Genomic DNA, 23,451 nt, shown 5'->3' with positions numbered 1-23,451 from the left:
ACCTAATTGTAACCCTCAAACCAAGTTTAAACCCATTTAAACACCTTTACTGAAAATGTAGGCCAGCCCAGCGCAAAGATGTAAATACAGGAGCATGCACACATCGACACACACACACACACACTCCTGCAGTTTGTGAAATATTAATAAAATGCCTCATTCAGCAGGGCCAGCTTCTTTCCATGAAAGCCTCGTCGTCTCCAGAGTCCCAGTCAGCAGTGGCTTGTAGGGCTGCTTGGACTGGTAGTTATGAACACTTCTGGTGCATGTAGGTCAGGTGAGGAGTTTCCCAAATGATACAGTTTACAAAACAATGACGGATTCACAGCAGTTACACATTTCTTTGACATTATTGTTTCTTGTACCCTCTAGAAGTCTAGAAATAAATGATAAGTGAAGATGCAATGCACGCAGATAAACAGAATAAGAGACGGATGGAGCTGATTTTTTGTGTCTCAGTGCTGTTCTCAGTGCAGTAATGCATATTCTTTTTAGTGGCACTTTCCTAACTTTAGGAGAAAAGCTGTATTTTTGTGGGCAGTTTTGCAAAAAATAAGATCTCTTGTTTCAGTGGTAATTCAGTGTAAGTCACCCACATGAAAAGTACCAAGAGTCATGAGTGATTGTTATGTAACATAACATAACATTACTAGGTTAATGTACATAAGTGATGGAATTGATGTCATATACGTTAGTTGACATGGGTCGTTTCACTTACATAACTTAAATTACAAAACAAAGTTATTTTAACCCAAGGTATCTTTCTTTACTCAGCCCAACCAAGTAGTTTTATTTCCTATACCTAACAAAGTTGTTTTGATGCCTAAGTCTAACAGCCCTACTACTTTCAGTAAGTTTAAAAATATTCAGTCTTTGCAGAAGATATCCAGTATTGATCCTGGCAATATATTTGTAATCCAGATGAGCACTGTGAAAAAACAATTGTAGAATGGAATCAAACTACATGCAATAGTTTATTAGCATGTATCCGGTGAATTCAGGGTAGGACACTCGACATGTGCGTATCTGGATACACAGAAATGTGCACACACAAACACAAATATTCTGCATTAAAATTCAAATGGGTCAAACATGTTCTTCAACCTACAGCCAATTTCATGCGCACGCATTCCTCATGCATCTCTGATCTGACAGCTTTTCATGTTTTGCTGAGATCACATGTCTCTGGAGAATTTTAATGGCACTGAGATCCTGACCCTTGTACAGTGGATTGCAATTTGTGTTTGCAGTTCCACTGCTGGGGAGTCATTTTTTTTTCAAGTAAATGAGTGTCAGCTAAATGCTGAAAGAGTAATAAGTAGTCTGGTGTCGTTGTTGAATTATTTTCAAACACATCTGGTCAGCATAACTTGACACCTGATTTATCATTATGATGAATTGGTAATGTGTAATCTCGCCCACCTGACTTTGACTGAGGCAATAAATCGGTTATGTTTGAAAGCCATCTTGACCTGCTCGACCTCTTTGGTTTCTGCTAGTAGCCTGATTGTGAGAATAAATGGGTGCTGAACAATGACCTTTTCTGCCATCCAGCAGACAGGAAAACCCCATTGACTTGATTGTATATTATTATGGTATTATCATCTGGCCTTTGTTTGTGTTCACACACAGGCACACACAAATATGAGCAGGCCGTGGCACATACACAATAATACAGACACAGTAATACAACAATAATAACTTGTGACGGTATGACACCCTTATTCACGTACACACACACAAATAGGCACACACACGCTGTGTTTATGTTCCTTAGGCCAGTAGCTCGCTGTGGGACAAATACAGGAACAGGATATTTACTGTGTTTCCGGGCCTGGTTTATTAGTTCACAATAGTATCTGTTGACAACACAGGCATTGTATTGAAGTTCAGCCTTACCATTTTTGTGTTCCCTCTGCAAAAGTTTACTTTTATGCCAATCCCACTGAACCTGTGTACAGTTGGAGGACTTTCAGGAAAGATAGAAATACAACTGGATGTCACGTACAACAAACAATGGGAGCCATTTGGCTTTTTGCTTATATTTTGTCTGATTGTGGAGTTCTGTAGTAAATACAGTTATTTAAACAGTGAAATCAAATGGTGTAATTAAGTACCTACACTTTCCTAGAGTATGTCCATTTTATGCTGCTTTGTGCATATATACCGAGTCATATTGGTACCAATAATAGTAACTTTCTCGGTAGACAGCAAGTGCCTGATTTGCATTGGAGACATATGTGAAAACAGCAAATTTCTGTGATCATATTCAGCTGTAACTTTTAAGGCAGGAACACACCGGCCCAACCGTTGGACGTCTGAAGCGTTTGGAGAGGCTCGGACGAGGTCGGGAGCAAATATGTTTGGTGTGTTCAGCTGCGTCGGAAGCTTTCGGAGCCGCGCGGACGTTGTCGGATCCGACTGAGCATGCGAAGTCTGAGGAGGAGGGCCGTCGGACGTCTGAGCCATTGGATTCTCTGATTGGTTGTTTGCCAGCTGAATAGCCGTTCTGATTGGCGTTGTGCTAGCGAATCAGTGCGGTGTGTGGGAGGGACGGAATACTGTGTGCGCTTTGTTTTTCTATGCACTCCGTTCCGTCATTCCCCGTTTTCATGTTTTGCAGTACTGGCACAGACTAGTTGTTCTGTCCGTTCAGGACGAATTAATTCTTGTTCGTCTGGTAATGCCTCGCTGCATGTTTAGTATGCAGCTGTTTTTATCGGAAATAGTTAAGTTTCGTTTTGATCGAAAGTAAAGAGAGTTGCGTGCGTAAGGTTCTCGTTTACAACTCACAACACAAGCGCCACCCGCTTATTGCATCTCGCGCAAGCGCAGAACATACACGCTACTGTGGAGTAGGCAGCACGTCGAAGCGGTGTGTTCAATGCAACTTTTCTGCCGAACAGGTCAGACAAGAGGCAACGGAGTGGTCGGAGAGTGGTCGGATAAGGCAGTTGGACGTCTGGGCGGTGTGTGGGGGCCTTTAGGTTCATAGATGCATCGTTGAATGCGGTGGTCCTACCTATCTGATGTTTCTACTGTGCTTATTCTTTGTACTAGTTTCAGGGTGAACTAAAGCTGTCTATTCCTTTAGTCTGTAGCCCAACAGGAAAATTACATCTCCAACCTAACAACAATAGTGAAAGAGTTGTTATTAATGAGATGTGAAAGTATCAATTATACATTTAAGATGAACAAGATTTATTATGCTTTCAAATAAAATGATGAAGGCAATTAAATTGTATGTAAGCTGTTACGTAATGCAGGGGTTTCATACCAGGAAGTTACTGTAATTATATTCGAACGACATTCGTACTTCTTACTCGACAAATATTGGACAGCTTTGGTTGCAATTACCCTGCCGAGGCCGATTTTCCATGCTCAACCAAGATGAGCTTATGATGGGACACATTGCAATAGATTAGACTACCTGACAGTATTTAAACAGTTCAAATTGGCCCCTTTTTAGCCAGTTAACCTTAAATGTTGCTTACATGTTACTGCATAAGTAATAAACTAATCATGAATTAGGTTAATATATAACAACACATGCATAATGATTGAGTTCTTTTTACTGGAAAAGCCTCTGTAATTTTACTGTTTCTATTTTACTGATTAAGTATTCTTACATTGTGATATTGCCTTGTATATCCGTGGGGGTACATTTTCTATTTTCTACAGCTTACTACATCTTAAAGCATTGTTCATATATCAGTTGACCAGCTAACCAGCTTCTACTGGCAGTAGTCATTTCTACAAAATGTTTGTAAATATTTATATGTGATTTTTATTTATTTGTTTTATTTTAATATTTGCATTTAAGGACCGTATTTTGATATTTGGTTCCATAGTCTGTCTTTAGCCGTATAAATGAATTTAGATCTAATGTGCTGCTTATACACAGTATGGGGTCTTTAACTTTAAGTTGTTTATTATACCCTCTTCGAGTAAGTCTCTATGCTGCCGCCTTAATCGTTTACTCCCCCTAATCCCACCAAACGACAGCCCGTCATATAAATCAACATGTTTACAATGAAATGTTTCCAATTAAAGAGGACGCTCGTTAAGAAGCATCACGGACACCACTGGATCCTTAATTGCCTGGGATGCCAGTGTGTGATGCATATTAATTACGTATTAACCTCACACACGCAGACGCGCACACACACAGTCTCATACAGGCACATTAAGTGTGTATTGCATATTAATTACCTATTACCCTTTGTGCTGTGCATTAAGAGCTGCGTGGCATCAGAAAGACAGCTTGCCCAAGGGCGAAACACACACATGCACACACACTACTACCACTATGCCTTCTATTCAGAATGCTTTCACAATGAGGAATGAGCCATTTCATTCAGCCAGCCATGACCATAACTAATCTCACCACGGGAATTGTGTGTGTTCCGATATAAAGATGCATGTGTGAGTGGGTGTGCCTCTTTAAGGCACTTAAAGCTCCTCCAAAGATCCTGCAGCCTGCCTGCCATTGCATCTGGAGACGTTTCATTGTAGGACATAAATACCAAAGAACCTAACCAAAGATGGAGATTTGGGGAACATTCAAATTTGCCATGAAGAGGTCATATTTGACCAGACAGAATTTGCTCCATATTTAGCTCTATTTCTTGGGAGGAAAAGGTGACAGTTGATTGTTTAATCTTATAAAGCAAGGCTAAGACTATATAGCCACACTAGCGGCTCCATTAGGGCTGCAATTAGCTAACTGCTAACATCAGCACGCTACGATACTACTGTCCTTACGTTGTGATTTTTAGCAGGTAAGGTTATGAAATGTTCACCTCTTGTTTTAGATTGTCAACATGCAAACATTTGCTAATGTAGCACAAAATATAGCACTGGCGGATAGGGATGAACAGTATTCTAGACAAAATCAGCATCAGACCATAATGGCTGTAAAATGATACTGGCTACTGGCGTCAGCCTAAAGAGAATAAGATGAGATAAGATAATGTTATTATGCACTGTGAATGTGTAATAATGTGTAATATGTTAATTATATAACCAGAGATGCTTGATGTTCTCTGCAATTATGTGATTATGATTTATTTTTTTGCATGTATAGGTATCTGCAAATTGGCCAAAACAAGTTGGAAAATATCCGCTTATCAAAAATCTGGTATCTTGCATCCCAAGATGGGAAGTCAAAGGTGTTGCAGCTGTTCAGTCAGAAATAAATTAAATTGACACATATGAAAATTTAGACATGATGATGGCTCCAGATGAAAAGTTACCATCCATAAAAATGTGCAAATGGCTGTTTAATACACAAAGTATAGTGTCTTCAAATCATTGAATGTGCATAAGAGCATTGATCTGTCATTGTAGTAAAAACCATAAGATCACTATGGTAATAGAAGACACTAACTACAGTTAGAATCAAAGCAGTAATCACTAAGTCACATGTAGAGTCATCTAGTTGCCCTTTTAAGGACATTTAGTCAACGTGCATGTCTTCTGCTCTCGTCCTGACAGCCACACAAAGGGCTTTACCCTTCACACGCATGAAGGACATGCATGTTCTTATTCACCCTCTGTGGCATTTTAATTCATCCCAGTTTCAGCCTTCAGCTGGATGCCATGACTTTTATGACTCCTTCCCCTTGCATATGGTAAATTCTTTTACACATAATTAAGCCAAAACAGTCAAAAATGAAGCTTGATATAACTAGTCATTTGCATTCAAATCGTCATGTCATATCTCACAATACATGCCGTAAGTAAATTTTCACATTTGCTGTGCATTCACTTTTCCTGTAGGGCATGGATAATCTATTTATCGTAAATGGAAATGAGCTAGTATTAATGATTATAAATACCTTACCATACACTCTGTTGGTGCTTGTTAGTCAGTTGGAATTGACTTTCATTAAAGTGGCGCACAGTGGAAATCTTTTTTCACACCAATTTGCACATTTTGATTGCAAATGTGTATATCATTCTGACAATCATGTTTAATTTGTCAAAGGGAAAAGAAACGCAGTATTTTTTTATTTAATCAAAACACGTCAGGTAATCTTTGACAACACATTATTTGCATCTATCTGCCAGGCTTTTTATCTTTGAATCTATTTAACAGACAGATTTTCAGCAAACACAATTGTATTCTTATTTACAGTGAATGTCTAAGTAAAGTTTAAATGATTGCTGTTCCATGGACAATGATCTGCTTTCCCTAGACAAATCCAGAATCATATAGTGAACAACATCTGATAAATCTTTTTGGTGGGTGTGGAATACATTTTTGAAAATGTAGTTTCCATCAGCAGTGGCAGCATACAGACACTGTGGCCAAAAGACAAAAAAAATCTACAGAAATTCAAATCTTGATCAACAGGAAACCCAAGTAAGGAGCCATTAGTATCCCACTGTGCCCACAGCATACTGTTTGATTGGCAGGTGATCTTTAGGGAGTTCAGCACAGACACAGCAGGCGGTGAGAGCTTGGTACCAAAAATAAAAAAAATATATAAATAAATTAAAATAATCATGGTTATACTGGCATAATATCTGAACATACTATCTCAGTTTTTTAATATGCGCAAAGATTTTTTAAATTCTTTTTATTCATCATTGCCCTTTTCTTGCTTCACTCTCACTACTCCTTTATTCTACTTCACTGTTCATGTGCGCCCATGTGTCTGTATATGTGAAATGAGCTGCCACCCCATTTTTATTGATTTGACCATGGAGGACTGGAGGATGAAGTCAAGGAGAGCCAGACACCAGACTATGGCAATAAATCTGTATGCAACCATAAATGTGTGTGTGTGTGTGGCAACGGGGCTGAGGCAGACAAAGGATCCGGTGTGTCCTACTCCCCTGAATGCTTCATCCCTCAACACACACACACACACACACACACACACACACATAGTTCTGTAGAATGCGATAAAGTTGTAGGTTGTATCACATTAATTAAGGTAAATAATAATAAAAAATGTACATGTGTCAAGTAACCATCTAGTACTAGCCAATATATGTATATTATATTGTTATCTTAGATTTTGTATATAGTTATATCCTCATATGGCAAAGTGTTGTTGTATCCTGGTTGTTACCAGACTGTTCTACTCAGTAAGTACTTGTTATACTTACTCATATCCACATTACTGATGATTATTTGTCAAAATGTAATTGTGTAAATACTTTTTCCCTAAAATTTGTTCGCAATATTGATATTGAGGTTTTCTGAATATTTAACTTTGTCATCTAGTCTTTATTAAAAAGTGCTTTTGAGGAGGTTTCAAAATATCAAGATTTAAATCTTGTATCATGATTTAACCTTAAAATGTTGTAATATTATTTCAAGCCCAGCCCTATCCATCAGAACAATTGGTATAGACCCAGCTCTTTAACAAAACAGGACAAAAACTTTAAGGATGGCAGAAATTATTTTCACATCACATCACATTCTTTCACATCTGAATAAACTAAACCCAAAAGGCAAATATCACTGTCTGTGCTCCAATGAGCGTGAATTACTTGATGTATTACTATCTGCTCATTGTAAACTAGGCCAGTGTGTGAATGCCTCAAAAGCAAAGTCTTGAGCCACGACTCATAATTAGGGTATGTGTGGCATCCTACATGCCAAATGCATTTAATAAAAGGCTTCCAGCATGTGTGTGTGTGTGTGTCTGTGAGTGAGGTTGTGTGTATGTGTCCTTTAGGATTGTGCCTGATTTCTTTCTTTTTTTTCTTTTTTTGTGCTGTTCAATCCCCAGAAATGGTGGTTCCCAGTATGCATTTTCTTGTCCAGTTTCCACAAATGACAAAAAGGCAAGGTGTGTGTGTGTGTGTGTGTGTGTGTGCGCGCGCATGCTCAAGGATTCTGCCTAATTATTTTTATTTTTATTTCCATTGCTGTACAACCCCTCAGAAATGGTGGTCCCCAGTATGCATGTTCTGGTCTGGTGTCCACAAATAACACAAAGACAATGGTGTGTGTGTGTTTGTGTGTGTCTCAGAGGTGAGACACAAGAGCGATCCAGGGCAGAGGGAGGATTTTTCAGGCCTAATGTTCCATGACAATGGACCAAGGTTCCGTCAAGGGGAATCAGAGCCACTGCCGCCTAACGCCTGAGACGCACATACACACCACACACCCACGCACACACAAATCTTCCCCTCCATTCCTCCTTTGTCTCAACCTCTCTCCTCCTTTCGCTCCTCATCTCCCCTTGTAAACTCAGCTTTCTTCCTCTTCTCTTCTCTTCTCTTCCCTTTTCTTATCTCATTTCCTGTTTACCCTCCCGTATTTTCTGTCCTCCTATTCTTTCAACTCCTGTCCTCTTACCTGAAGTTTAATTATGTAGTCCTTAATCACAGTTAGACCCTGAATGGGCTCCACAACAGCCACATTCAGAGACAATCGGTGAGGATAATGGCTCCTAACCTTTGAGTCCTTGGAGGACAAACACTCTCTTCTAGTGTACTCCTTTCTCTGGCATCCTCTACTCTCCTCAGTGATAAGGAAATAGAAATGTGTCATTTACACAATAACTACGGATACAGTAATCTATGGACTTTCTTATCTCTAGTCAGATATCCCATTCGTGTTTCATCACCTATTGCTTGTGCAGTTTGTATCTGTCTGTCTGCAACAGTAAAAATCAAGAAGGAAAACACAGTCATGATAAGTCGGTGATTGGTTGTCTTGAGGGCGCAGCCATGGCGACAAAGGTTGTTGATGTATTCTTGCCTGTTAACATTCCGAGTGTGTCACCCTGCTGTCTACCTGCCCCACTTAGATTAACCATCAGACTGTTTGTTTGTGTGGGAGGAAAAGAGATGATGTCTGTCCCTGTGCTTTTTGTATTTGTATATGTTTCACGTATGTGGCTGGGTGGGTACTGGGTACTAATGGTAGTGTGACACGTTTCAGCTTTGAATACTTCAAACCATGATTTGTGGGGCAAATGGCCGAAGAAATAAGTTTGAGGCTTATCAGGGTAGGTTATTGTTTTAAAAATACATTGTATTGCCTTAAATGTGCAAATAGGAACAAATAAATGTTCTAAATGGAAACGTTTAATCAACATCTTCAATAGTAGAAAAAACTTTTGAACCAGTTTGGAATCACTTTTCATTGATGACCTTAAAATACGTTTTGTGTGTTTTTTCCAGCTTTTCCATGGAAAAATGCCCACTGGGTAAGCAAAATATCCTGGTAAAAAGGATTAAATGAAATAAATAAATTATAGAAAGGAAAGAGAGGGAAGGAAATCCCCATAAGAGCAAATAAAAATAAACTTTGTTGGTCGAGATAATAAAAATCAAGAAAAGGGCAGGGTGCACAGGTTTGATAAAAGAAATAATCCCTTGTGGGATAGAAGAAGAAATCAGACATCAGAAGGAACAAAGACAAAAAATACAAATGTGATGACAAAGACTAGGTGACAAATGCTTCTTTTAATTCTAACTACAGTCGCATCATTGATGAGGATCCTCAAAACAACCACAACCACCCAGGGAATCTTTTTTTCCTACCGTTTTGATGCTGACCTCATTTTTCTTTTTCCGAAGGAACTAACCATGCTGCCCTGCTTTTTCTCTCCACCACTTTTTTTCTATTTTACCTCTCCCCCCATGACCCCTCTCCCATTCCTATGTCTACTCTTATCATCTCATCTCATCTTTATCCAACCCAAACACCCCTGGTGTCCTCTCACCCCCCTCCTCCTCGTCTTTCAGTGTGCAAAGTGGGGTTTTACCGCTCGCTGCTGGAGTCTTTGGCCTGCAGTAAGTGTCCGCCCCACAGTATGGCGAGGCAGGCGGGATCCACTGCTTGCAGTTGTGAGGACGGATACTACAAGATTGACTCTGACCCTCCCAATATGGCCTGCACACGTGAGGATATTTGCATATGTTACATTTGATTGGACTACACCTCTTCACAGTTTTTACCAATGTGCTTTTGTTCTTGGAGATATTGTAAGACTAGAGTTGCTTCCATCTCTTTCAGGCCCTCCCTCTGCCCCACGCAATGCCATCTCCAATGTCAATGAGACAAGCGTCTTCCTGGAGTGGTCCGTCCCCATGGAAACAGGCGGCAGGAAGGATGTGCGCTACAACATCCTGTGCAGACGAGTTCTTCCAGACGGAAGGGGCTTGGAAGAATGCGGCCCCAACGTGCGCTTCTTGCCGCGCCGCGTCGGCCTGACAAACACCTCAGTGATGGTGGCCGACCTGCAGTCACACACTAACTACAGCTTCCTGCTGGAGGCTGTCAACGGGGTGTCAGAGCTGGCCAAAGACCATGCAAAGCAGTATGTGTCACTCAATGTGACGACCAATCAGGCAGGTAGGTTGCGCCAGATCTGTCACAAATATCAATACTTTCTTTTTGTTGGCAATCCCAGCCTCCACCTGATTTGTCCAATCAGCACCACAGCTGGCCTGGTTTTTCTACCCCAGTATTTAAACTTCCTTCCAAAAGAAGTCATCACCATTTTGTTATGATTCTTTATTTTCCTCCTTTATTGGGACTGCCACAGTCCAACCTGTGTGTCGGATTCCTGGTGTGACTATCTGGGTTTGATAACAAAAACACCAGATGATCAAATTATCACAGTATTTGTCCAACAAATCTGTTGACGTATTAATTCTCCCTCGTGCACCATCCCTGCAGTGAGAGAGAGCGAACATTGCACAGTGGAAAGCTTTTTCTTTTTCGCTTTTGCATCCAGATTTGTCATTGAAAAAGCAGCTTGGTCCCCTCAATTAGGCAGGGCATTTCATCAACAAGATTTGCTTGAGGAATCGGTGGCATAATGAAAGCTCTTGAATTGCAGGCTGGCTGTGCGTGGGTTTTTTTTTCTTGTGTGGTAGCAGGTGTTATTCTGCATGCCTGTCAACAATGATGAATCAGGCCGATGGTGACTTGCAAGTTTATGCGTTAAATTTAGGCTGGGGAGTGTGATTATTGATCAACTCTCAGCTAAGAAGGAAACTTCAGCTGGTATAATGTTTTGCATTAGTAGCTGCTGGATATTGTATTATCTGTGCTGCCAGAGCGGCTTAGAAAAATCTGTGAAAATTATAGAGCATGCCTGAGCAAGGTCCTAAACCAATAACACTAAAGTGAGCCGCGCAGTGGCCAAACATAAAAGACTACTCTAATATCGGACAATGAAAGAATCCAACCTCCCCCCTTATAGCTGTAAATATTGGAAGCTTTGTTGTTTTTTCCTTTTTAAATGGAGATTAAAATTCCGCTTTGGGAGCCCATTTTAATGTTTATAGGAGGTATGTGCTCGTGTAGTTTATTTTATTTGCTTGTAATGAAATGGGCAGCGCACTGTGTAATGAAATGAGGAAAAATATAAAGCCTCCATCTGAAGGGAGGGCTAGAGAAAAACAATGTTTTGAAGGAGTGTGTTTGTTGAACAGATGCCTCATTGGCAGTCTGGTAATATTGGGTAATAGCAGGAGTAGGGTGGATACAGTATGAGACAGAGAGAGAGGGAGGCCTGACAGTCGAGCAGTGACGGCCCTCTCGCTTAGTTGTCAATGTGGCTGAGTGGATTACACCAGACTGCACAACCGCCGCATTCAGTTTATTGGAGTTGTAGCTGGATTAAAGTTAGCCAGTCAGTGGACCAAATGGAGATTAGGGATTACATTAGATTACACATGGCTGGCGGAGTCACAGAACAAATGCGCTGCTTTCTGACATGAATGTGGCAACGGCGTGTTGATATTTCTGTTGATACTAAATGAGCATACTAATGAGACCAATTTGATGTGTATATATCAAAAGCAGTAGAAGAGTGGCGAACAGTGCACAGTTAAAATATAGAATGTATGTAGATGTAATTCAACTGTAGTGAAAACAATTAAAATGAAAAAAAAAACAACATTAAAGAAAAAGACAGGTGTTGCAGGACATAATGCACCAATAAGCACAAAACAAATACAGGATAATACAGTGGAAGCTGTGGAAGGTTGACAGATTATGAACAGCTGTACCAATAGTGCTGTCTGGCTGCTCGAAAATATCTGGAATACAGATTGCAGAACATATGTGCCAACATGTGTGCTCACAAGCGAACGCTTAAAGTGATCAAATGAGCCATTTACAGTTAACTCTACTGTAAATATGCTCTCCTGCCAAGTAAAGTCAGTAAAATATGTCTTACCTCTGGCCTAATTAACAGAAGGTACAGATGGTTTACGCATAATTGTATGCTTTGTATGAATCTCATGGATCAGGTCCATCAGCGCACCAAACTGTCACATCCAGATCTCTTAATTTTCTTAGTTGGTGGTTCCCAGCTTGGGGGGGTTGGGACCTCAGGTCACAAGATGAATGAGATGATGAGTAACAGGATAAGAAGGAGGGGAAGCACACATTGTATTCAATTCTTTCTTTTTCAATACCAGAAGTGTTCAACACCTCTAGGCTCTTGAATGCAAATGAGCACATGTGGAAATAGGAAATATGCATATGCAACATGTGATGAGGGGTTGCAGGTAGCAACTGCTACAGGTCCGTTTTCTTTATGAATTACATCTGAATTTGAATGTAAAACTGTAGGCAAAGGACCAGATTTTGGCATCAGAAGCATTCTGGTGTCAGCTTGGTCCACACTACACCGACTACAAAATCACGTTCGAGCAGGCTTTGGTTGCTCGCAGGTGAACAGTCTGTGTGGAGATCAAAAGAGGTGGAATGCATTTGCAGTCTCAGAACCCTTCAGCTATCGTCTGATGATGATTTAGCTTTTCATTAGCACTTTCCCAACACCAAGGAGGTTATGCTTTTGTCCAGGTCTGTTTGCTGGTTGGTTAGTTTGTGAAAAAGAATACACAAAAACTACTCCACAAAACTCGGATAGAGGATGACTCAGAATAGACCCCATTAACTGTTGATGTGGATCTGGATAAAGGGTTTGATGCAGGAATTGCAGCAGCTGTTTTTCGGTATTATCTTTAATTTCTTGGGGAATAATGCATGGATCTTGATTTTTTTTTTTTAAATCAGGCATATTCATGTGGCTGGTATCAATGAGTGAGTACAATTTGATGCGGATCCAAAGTAAAATCTGTATCTAGCAGATTTAAATATGTTTTATTTGATGGATTAGCTTTAATTGGTTTGGGCGGTTGGGCTTTGGCAGAGGTATGCTTTGTACTCCAGTTTAAAATGTACAATATATGAGATATATTATTCCCCCGGATTTATATCATCCAGATATCTCCTTGCTATACCCTGTATCACCCTGGATGCTTGATTGTTTCTATTTGAAAGTTTGTAGTGCACTTAACCTTTGACCATTACCAGCATCATTGCAGTGATGTCTTCACTGCAGCATGGTTAGGACTAATTGCGCCAGAGGCTTTCCCAAAGTAAGCAGAACAATCATTTGAATCCTTTAGCATCTGTAATGAACAGTTTAATATACTCTGATCCTGCTTCAACTTGCTATCACAGATGTAATTACCGAATGAGCACTTTGATCAGCATTAACATCTGTTTTGTGTGTGTTGTGCCTGTGTATATTGACTGTGCCTCTGCTTGTGAGGGTTAAAGAAGCCAAAAGAGATACAGAGACAAAAGTACCGAGAGGTGGTGGGGGCCACAGGGAGACTCAGACAGACAGAGACTGAGAGGAAGAGACGGAGGATCTGCCGTTTGATGTGTGGGAAGTGTCACACTCGATAAGGGATCCGTGAAATAGGTGATTTCACAGTGTCCCTGTGAAGCCCTGCTGAATAATAAAGTGTTGGCGCTCGCGAGGAGGAGAGGTGAAAGGCAGGAGGTGGAGGTGGAAAGACAAGGACAGAATCACAGGACGGAGGTAGAGGTGGAGGGGGACAGGTGAGAGAGGATGAGATTGTGAGACATGGTGAAGAAAAGGGGAAATAAAAAGAGGGAGAGTAGGAAGAGCGAATGGCGGACTTTAAGTGCTTGTACGCATTCAAACACAGTCAGGGGTCTGGTGCGGCTGAACACTTTTAAAAATGCAAGTCATATACTTTGCAGCTGCTTTGATGTTGCCTTTCACACCAGAACATAGCTTTGATAAGGTGGCTAGCTAGCAAGCACTATTAGATTGTAGAACTTAATTTCGAAAGAAGAAGTCAAACGGTGCAGAACTATTGCTGCAGCTCAACTGAGCTTCAAGTTTCTGTATGTTTGATATTGGGTCATGTTTTATGTATAAAGCCCTGATGACTTTTGTGGCATTAATCAACATACTGTTCGTTCCACACAATAGGAAAATCATGAGAACAAAGAAGCTTTCAAATGTAATTGGCTATTTGTCAATAGTCAATAATCACAGAGAATGCCGACTGTTGTTAGCCAATAAGCTTCATATGCACATTAAGTGGGCCTCTGTTGAAGCTCGGCTCCATTATGTTTTTATTTCTGGTTATTTGTTTTTTCATGTTGTTCGCAGTGTGGGAGCGCTGTGTGGTAACTGCACACTAAATGCTCCCATACATTGTTTTTACTGTTGTTGGCCATTAATCAACTGAATCGTGATGCATTACCTTGTGGGTGGTAAAACAAATAAGTGCACACAAACCCAGTGCCCTGGCCATGTGTCTTGCTTTTTGTTTCAGGCGTAGATGTAAAAGTAGTGAGGTCACTGGAGTGTTTGCATTGAAACTGAAACTAAGTGAACTTAGAGTAGGGGAGGATAAAACCATGTGTTGACAAAGCAGCATCCATATAAGTGCATTTTAGATGTAGCCCGCGACAGAGATGCCTAAAAGTGGTGCCAGATGCTAGATCTTTTGCACTGATGATGGTTATTACAGCTATGCACTTTGATATACACATGTATTGTCTACGGAAATGGAAGTAATACAAAAACTAATCTGAATATGTTCACATTCCACAAATGTCCTATTTGGAGATCCGCCCGAGCTCTCTCATGAAAAAAACATTGAATTTTCATATTTTCTTTCCCTCAAAACTTTATTTATGCATATAGTTATTGGGAGGAAGAGGTATCAGCCGTTATAATTAGGGTATGCCATTTTAGTTGTTAATCTCCAGAGCAAGGTTGGAGTGAAAGACGTTAAAGATGACTCACAAGACATTTGTGAGATCAGCAGAGAGGATATGGGCCCTACCAGTTGGTAGAAGAAAGTTTGTATGAAGTGTATTGGCTTTATTTTGGGGTTGGGGTTGTCTATTGAATATGGATGCTAACAGCCCTGGTTCAAGACTATTTAAGTACCACGGTCCTGAAACAAGCCCCCCGGGCGGCTTTTAGGACGATTGGCATAGCGGCCAAACTGAGAAGAAGCCACTGTTAAATGGTGGATGAATGTTTCTGAGCGTCAAAACCCCACCAAAATGACTAATTTACTATCATAATTCGATCAAGTAACATATGAGAATACTAGAAGAGTGGCACGGTTAAATGATTTTATCCCTATTCCAGGTATTCAGGGGCCAGACCTAAAGATGGCATACTTGACTCGCAAAAGTCTTGAGAGCCCACGCTCTAAGGGCCCCCCATAGCGGAAGATCAGGGTAATTTACTAAGCCAGGGAGTAGAAATCTTTGGCTTTGTGCACCACCGTATCCACCCAAATGCATACATTTCTGCAGTCACACCGCACCTTCAGCAGGAAATGCATTTTTTAGTTTTACATTGGTCTTTTTGAATGGAATTCAGCCTCTGTTGATGTAATTATTATTTACTTAAGACAGATCTGACATCTTTTACCTTTACTTCATAAAAGAAGTACTTCACTCTATGAGAAGACTGCCTTTGACCTAGTTGAGTTTGTACATTTAGTGGTCATTTTTTTTTAAGTTTTTATTATGGATTTAATGTGGTTGTTGTCAGACGACCATGGAGAGATGACGAGGGAGAGAGTTGGGTGACGACACACAGCAAAGGTCTGCAGCCAGACACGAACTGGCGACCTAGCAGTTTATGATCAACACCTCGTTGAGTTCTTGTTACGACTTTCATGAATTCTCAGTGACACTGAGAAATGATGGGAAGGCTGTATTGGTGTGAGACGGATTGGTTCTACACTGCCAAATGGCTGTCACTGTTGCAGACGTATGAAAAACATAAGAGTTGCGTGAGATAAAGGACGTGGGCAGGGGGGTTAAATTGCGAACAGAAAAGACGAGAGCCGCTCGGCTACTTTACAACCTTAAGAAAGCCATCTATCTCTGTGTCTCCATCTCTCCTTCATTCCGACTGTGGGTCCGTCTCCCTGCCATTCTCCGAGGGTAGTTAAAGGATAATAAACCAGATAGTTGATGGTCCGTATTGATTTCGGTGATGCTTCAGACAGATAGCAGTCCGAGAGGCTCATGCTCTGCATTGTGATAACGCTGCTCTTATCTCAGGCCAGACTTGTTACACTGAAGGACCGCACTCGTCTGCTGAATAGCTCCAGCTTTCAGATTGATGGAAAAACACAAAAGTGGCACCGCGGAAGTAAATTATAGGGAAAGTGCCAGAAGTTCATGTTCGTTTGTGGCCCGCCTTCCCGTACTTTTAGGTGCTGATTAGCAGACATAACACGCGCTGGAAGTGTTTAAACCAGGAAGTGTGATTCCGACATCTTCCTTGTTGCTAAAACGGATGTGTTGCTTGGAGCCTGTCTACACTTTTTCGCCACGTCTCGCTCTTCTCCTCCATCTCTCGCTTTCTTTTTTTTCCCAATTTTGTCAACCCACTCACTTGTCATCCCTCCCTTCCTCCTCTTCCTCCTCCTCCTCCTCCTCCTTTAGCACCCCTTCCCATTCCTTCCATCACCTCCCATTCTCTAGCTGCTTTGGCGTTTCTCAGATATGTCAGATTGTGAAACACTTGTTTGTTTAGTTACAGACGGCAAATCATGGCACTAAAAGGTGACGCATTGTGCAGAAAGGTGCATCTGTTGACTAAAATGCCGCTTCGGGTGTTATTTATGGACGTCTGAGTGTGTCTGCGCTGGTGAAAAGGGGGAGCTGCAAAAAAAAAAAAAACGTGGCAAGAAATTATCTGATGACACATTTTTGTTTGTAAATGCGTTCTAAATATAAACAGAAGAACTTAGGTGTGAAACGGAAAGAAAACGGCAGAGGAATAGTAAGGGAAACTTCGACCATCACATTTTCTTTTAAACAATTGACATTTAGGTTTTGGACTTAATTAATTTTATTTATTTTTTAATGGACAATTAAAGTTCACTGAACTTGAGGGACAATGAGGCATTGAGTTATACCACACAAACAAAACAATATGAAAACAAAAACAAGAATATAAGAATAAAAAACACAGCAGTGAAGTGATAGTCTGGCCATCAGAGGTCCTGCAGAGAGCTGTATAGAGCAGTGGTCTTAAAAGTACCCAAAAATCATATTGAAGTTACTGTAAAGATATTGTAGTAAAATGTTACTTTGGTGAAAGTGAAAGTCATCCATATGAATAGTAGTTGAGAAAAAGGTATCCTATATTCATTTCCCTAAGTATCAAAGTACAAGATTACCAAATTAATCGAATTAATTTAATAGTAGTACAAGACTAGTAACTAAAGCTATCAAATAAATGTAGTTGTGTAGTAAGAGCAATGTTTGCCTCCAAAATGTAGTGGAATTTAAGTATAAAGTAGCGAAGAATGTAATGTAATATATAACACTCAAGTAGGCCAAATTTTACAATAGGTATAACAAAAGTAAAGTGGTAAGTGCAATGTAAGACTAATTATCACTTGGATGATAGAAATTAGATACACTGAGGGGGCACTGTGTAGTTTTGTGTATTTTATGTATTTATTCCATAACTGAATAAACAAGCTGCTTTCAGAGAAAAATAAGGTCCCCAGAACACTGTTTGAAGCTAGAGAGGTGGCAGGGTCTGCCACATATAAACAATGTAGAACAGTATGAAACCGTGCTGGACCTTTAAGATCAGTTTGTTTATTCAGTCATGAAAACGTAGTTTGTTTAATTAGTTTGTTTAAACATACAAACTCAGACTGACTAAAATGTTTTCCCCCAAACTACATAGTGCACCTTTAACTTAAATGTGTCAGAAAAATCAGCCGGCATTGTGAGGAACTGACAGTCAAACAATGCAAGGTAATTGAGAGCGAGGTAAAAACTGTGTAAGTATGATAATTTCTGTACAAAGGATACAATGCAAGTGCAGATAATTACTCTAATCAAATACAAATGCAAACGGCACACATAGCCAGTAGTTGACTGGTGGTCAACATTCAAATGACAGAATATTTACTCTTTTCTTGTCGTTTCTTACATATGTATTGGAAATAAACTTTTTTTTTTTTTTTTTAAAAAGCCCAGTTCAAATGTATGTATTCTCATGTGTAATTTCACATCAGCTCTATTTATATCCAAAACCCAAAGAGCATAAGTATGTATCCGAGAGGGCTTTACACTCTGTCAGCCCTCACATGACACCCTCTATTCAACTTTTGATTAAATATAGCAGGCTGAACTGCATCCATTTTTGGAGGATTTATACTTAGATTTGGGTGTATTGTTACCCGGTAAGCTGCTGGGAAAAGGAAGCCAACTATCTCATCATGGCATCCCAGCATTTATTCCATTTAAGCGTTGAGGGTGTATGTGTGATTCGGTTTCTGGTTTCAGGCTTTTAAGATGTTGCAGATAACACTTCTGTGCGACCATCCACTCAGGATACAGTTACTATGTTTGTAGCCATGATTTATTCCCCATGGAGTTCTGCTGAGGCTATTGAAACCTAAACGGTGTTTAGTATTTGCAGTAGAGGCTTTCACGCACACGCACACACATACCACACACACACACACTATCAGGATGTGGCCTGAGGGAGCATTTTGCCTGGTGAAAAGCTCTTTATGTGTCAGAGACTCTTCAACTATCCCTCGGAGAGATGGGCCAACAGTTCAGGTTACAACAGGATGGCTCAGTGATTGATGCGAACTCACACTCACTTCAGAACTTACAGAATAAATCACCAAAGGGGGGAAAAAAAAGAAATGGCATGGAAATTGAAAGTTTGCAATGAGCTGAAATCAAACAAAAAGACATGCATTGTAAAACCAGCCATGTGTTTAACATTTGGAACTTCTGATCTACGTGTGAAAATAGGCCGACTGCATAAGAACGTAGGCAGTTTTCATTTAAAAAATGTAGATGTGCATACCATAAATCACTTTTCACTGGGTCCCTACAATAGAAGAATTCTAAAACATTCGTACTATCATTTGAATAGTGCCAAACTTGGTGCACCAAACGCTCTGTGCCAGATGTGTGGAGTCTTATTTGACGTCGAGCATTCCTTTGCCAGCATCTCCTGAAAAGCGAGATATAAAAGGGAAAGTTTAATGAGGCGCAGGTGCAACTTGTTGTCAGATTGCAAAAAAACATTTTCAGAGGCAGAGCTGCTTCATAACCATAGAATAATTTCAGTGGTTGAGTTAAAGGACTGTGCCAAATAACGTCAGGGGGACTTCGGTAGCTAGCAAACTTCACCTCCAAAGATGAAACTCTGGGGGGAAGTGTGATGCACGAAAGCCAGTATGGCGACAGATGTACATGTGAAACATTAAAAAATCACGTTATTGCGAGTGTGTTCTACGATGTTGCATCTTCAGTTAAATATGTCAAAACGTTCAGCAATCACAGCAAGCGTTACAATTAGCTCTGCGCATGTAAACATCAAAGGGTGAGGTGTCATCAGGAGATGACAGTCTTTTAGATGATGATGGCACCCCGCTGTTCTTGTACACTTTTGGCACCATTTCTTCCTGTGTTTAATCACTGTTTATCAGTCATGTTAATTACTGGAACTAAAGAGATGCACTTGGTTGAATCGTATGAAACTGCTGGATGTTTACTGCCCAGGCAAATCAATGTGCTTTAAATCTTACTGTGTCTTTTATGTCTTTGTGTGCATGCAGCTCCCTCCCCAGTGAGTGTGGTGAGGAAAGGTCTCACAGGGAAGAGCAGCATCGCTCTTTCTTGGGCAGAGCCTGATCGTCCCAACGGCATCATTCTGGAGTACGAGATCAAGTATTTTGAAAAGGTAAACAATATAAATATATGTATTGCTCTATTTGTTTACTTCCTTATACAAAGCTACATTTCTCTGTCCACCTGTGGCTTCTGATTGCCCTTCTTGAATATGCAATGTGTAAGAATTGACCATATATTGAAAAATAAAAAATAGGGGGCAGTACAACACCAGAGTAAGCACTAACTGCTGCTAAGTAAAGCTGCCGGTAGCTAGTTAGCTCAGTTAGGCATGCGTACATAATTAGATTGAGAGTGAAGATGTTATTTTAAAATTATTTGTTGCATTTGAGAATGTTATTATGCTAAAAATACCCCAAATACGTGTGCATTTTTTTGTTGTGTAACAGTTTGTTAAACACTTTTATTTGTTACATTTGGCCAAAGTTTACAGAGCAACATTGTTCAAAAGGGCCCTCAGAGATGCAGCTGAATATACACTGAAGTGTTTTTTTGCTGAAGTGGCCACTGAGAAAAGCTTTCTGTCAAAAAGAGTCTTTCATGTGACAGCACTAAAGCTATGAGGGCTTTTTTTAAAGCTGGACTTCAGCAATTCGATGCTTGTATTCAGATCATTGTTCCTGTGCCCTTCCTCTTTTTTCCCCCCTTTCATCCTCTGATGTCTCATTTCTCTGGGAAGGTCAGAATAAAGGTACACAGGAGAGCAGATCAGGGTCTGTGGTCAGTGGTTAGCTAATGGCTTCTACAGCTAATGGATGGGGCATTTAGCTTTGTTTAAACCTGATGTGGTTACAGTTGGGGAAACTGATCCTTCCACACATGCACTTACACCCACTCACACACACCACAGGTGGCTTAGCCATCAAAATGAGCCAGAGAATAAGAGAAAAAGAAAAAGTGTAGGCAGGACAACACAGGGGATAATTACTGCAACGACAAATAATAATGTATGTGAGGCAAGTGTGTGAATTATGATAACCCCCTCTCCTTTTTCTCCCACTACAGGAGCAGGACTCCAGCTACACTATTATAAAGTCCAAGGAGACGGAGATGGAGGTGGAAGGCCTGAAGCCCTCCTCTGTCTACATCTTCCAGGTCGGACATGTGTTCAGATATATCCAAAAAGGCATTAATAGATAATAATGTCTTGACAAAACAATGTAAAATGTATGCAGATATGATGAAATGGCAAATGCGCATCCATGAGAATATGATGTGGTATTCAGTGTGGATGTGATATATTTGGATGTGATGCATTGCAGGTGCGAGCCAGGACCTCAGCAGGCTACGGCGCATTTAGCCGACGTTTTGAATTCCAGACCAGCCCTTACTGTGAGTACACCAGACAGAGAGTGAAATACAGGGATCATGACGGTTGAATATAGTTCAACGTGCATGGGATTCCCACCCACTTTTGGAGACTGCTTCAACAACAGATTCCAGGTGTGATTCTGTCCAACCCCACCTTTTGTTTCTTCGACAGTAACAGCCACCAGTGAGCGAGCTCAGGCTTGGATAGTGGCGGTGGCCATCACGCTGGCTCTGGTCCTGCTGGCAGTAGTTGCTGGATTCCTGCTCAGTGGACGGTAAGACTTGAATACACAGCAGGAGAAACATAAACACAAGCGGGAAAGCATCTATATACTGTGCAGGTGTGAGCACGTGCATACAGTACATACTGTATGCCAGCACACATACTTCTCTTATGGGTGAGATATCTGCAGCATATTAAATCTTGCCAAGGTGCTGACATAAAGTAAAAATTCTGACATCATGATGTTCTACCACAAACCAAACTTTGCTTCCGACTGTCTGATGTGACTTTGCGAACACATGGTTATGCATGCAAGCACAGAAATATTCCGTTTTTTTCCCTTAATCCAGAAAGACAATATTCCATCTTCACTGCTTAAATGACTAATGAAAATGAATATTCCACTTATATTCCTGTTACATGCAGCCATGTGTGTGCCTTTTTAAAGAACACAGCGTCTTTCATACGTTCTACCACCTCCTTGAAAATGCAGCTATATGCTATATCCAAAAACCCTTTGGTATCAAAGTCTTTCATAATATTTATAGTGGGTAGTCCCTCCATCCTTCAGTATTGAAATTAAAAGCGATATTTCTTAATAAATTGATATTTTTGACAACACTACTAGGTAATGCACAGCGTTAGAGGCGCATGGCAACCTTCAGTATAGACCAATTGGGGATGCATACTCTGAATGCCTTGCATACATGTCCAAAAAACGCCCCTAAAACCAAAAGGAGTATCCTTTTTACATGACACATTATAAAATCAGAATGTTGTCATATTCTGAATAATAGTGGAATACTACTGTGGTGTTAATGTAGTCATTGATGTGGGAAATGTAGCTGTTTTCGAGCAACCTCTCTTATCCTCTCCTCATTGGAATAATCAATGTTATTGGATGATGAGAAACTTTACTGATTCCGTTTGCTTTTAGGCCAATAATGACACACTGCATATCACAAAGCCAGGACACTATGACATAATTTATTCATCAACCGTGTCATTTAGTATAAGTGCAGCTGTCATGTGCATCCCTGTGTATGCGAAAGTATGTGAGCTTAGTCAGAGGACTCCCCCCTGTCCTCCTCTGACCCCTTGCTGACTAACAGGAATGACAAAACACCACGTCTCATTTCTGACCCAGATATTCCTCTCTTGTTGAGCAGCATTATGGGATTAGATGGATGGCTTGAGGTTTGAGTTTTGTAATAGGTCAGGATTAAGGGCTGCTTTTTAGGTTAGAGCTTTGGGGCTGAAGCATACGTGCCGGTCCTCAAGTCTGGTGACACAACCCTGCTCTGTAACGCCAACATTTAGCACTTTGCTGGCTCTCTACATTATACACTGCATTAATGTTGCATCTGCGTGTCTGCAGGCTCATGAGACCTTCACTTAACCTAGTCTTGGGATTGGTAGAACCAATTTTCTGATAGCGTTTGAGCACATGCGACGCACAATACGAACCACACAGTTGTTCGGGAGGCATTCAGGCGCGTGTCCCTCACACTCTTGGACAATTTTTCATGCCTGATTTCATCTTCTCCAACCACATTTTCCTGTGATATGTGTCTAAGCAAGTTAATTACTAGTTACGCATGTGCAAATCCTTTTACTGAACCACCACTGACAGAGCTGAGGGCAGTTCTCTCCACCCACGCATTTGTTTTATTGAGCTTACATTCATCAATCCATGGATCTGGTCGCAATTTTTTATTTTTTTTTTAACCCATACACGTATTTTGTCGCTCCCTCATCCATTGACCTCTCCATCCGTTTTAATGTTAGGTCATTATTACCGTAATTTATCTTCGCAAACACGTTGGGATGTGGTTTTTTGGCAAAGTGATCAGATGAATAGATCGTGGGGGCGCTGCTGATGTTCAAGGATTAAAAAGCGATTTCAGAAAAGACACAGCGGGATTTCTGGTTTAGCCGGACA

The 23,451-nt window shown here is 40.6% G+C and overlaps 1 protein-coding gene across 1 annotated transcript in view; it reads left to right on the top strand.

Moving 5' to 3' along the window:
- The window catches only part of epha5 (EPH receptor A5), a 72,975-nt gene that overhangs the window by 25,844 nt on the left and 23,680 nt on the right, over positions 1-23,451 (top strand). The window contains exons 4-9 of the mRNA XM_030435806.1: positions 9,718-9,873; positions 9,989-10,327; positions 19,903-20,027; positions 20,981-21,070; positions 21,238-21,307; positions 21,459-21,561. Of these exons, the coding sequence (XP_030291666.1) occupies positions 9,718-9,873; positions 9,989-10,327; positions 19,903-20,027; positions 20,981-21,070; positions 21,238-21,307; positions 21,459-21,561 (883 nt within the window). The remainder of the gene's footprint in view (positions 1-9,717; positions 9,874-9,988; positions 10,328-19,902; positions 20,028-20,980; positions 21,071-21,237; positions 21,308-21,458; positions 21,562-23,451) is intronic.

The sequence above is a fragment of the Sparus aurata genome, chromosome 12, assembly GCF_900880675.1.
Source record: "Sparus aurata chromosome 12, fSpaAur1.1, whole genome shotgun sequence".
In the NCBI taxonomy this organism is placed as follows: domain Eukaryota; kingdom Metazoa; phylum Chordata; class Actinopteri; order Spariformes; family Sparidae; genus Sparus; species Sparus aurata.
The sequence above is the reverse complement of the archived record's forward strand: the minus strand, read 5'-3'. Positions and strand labels throughout refer to the sequence as shown.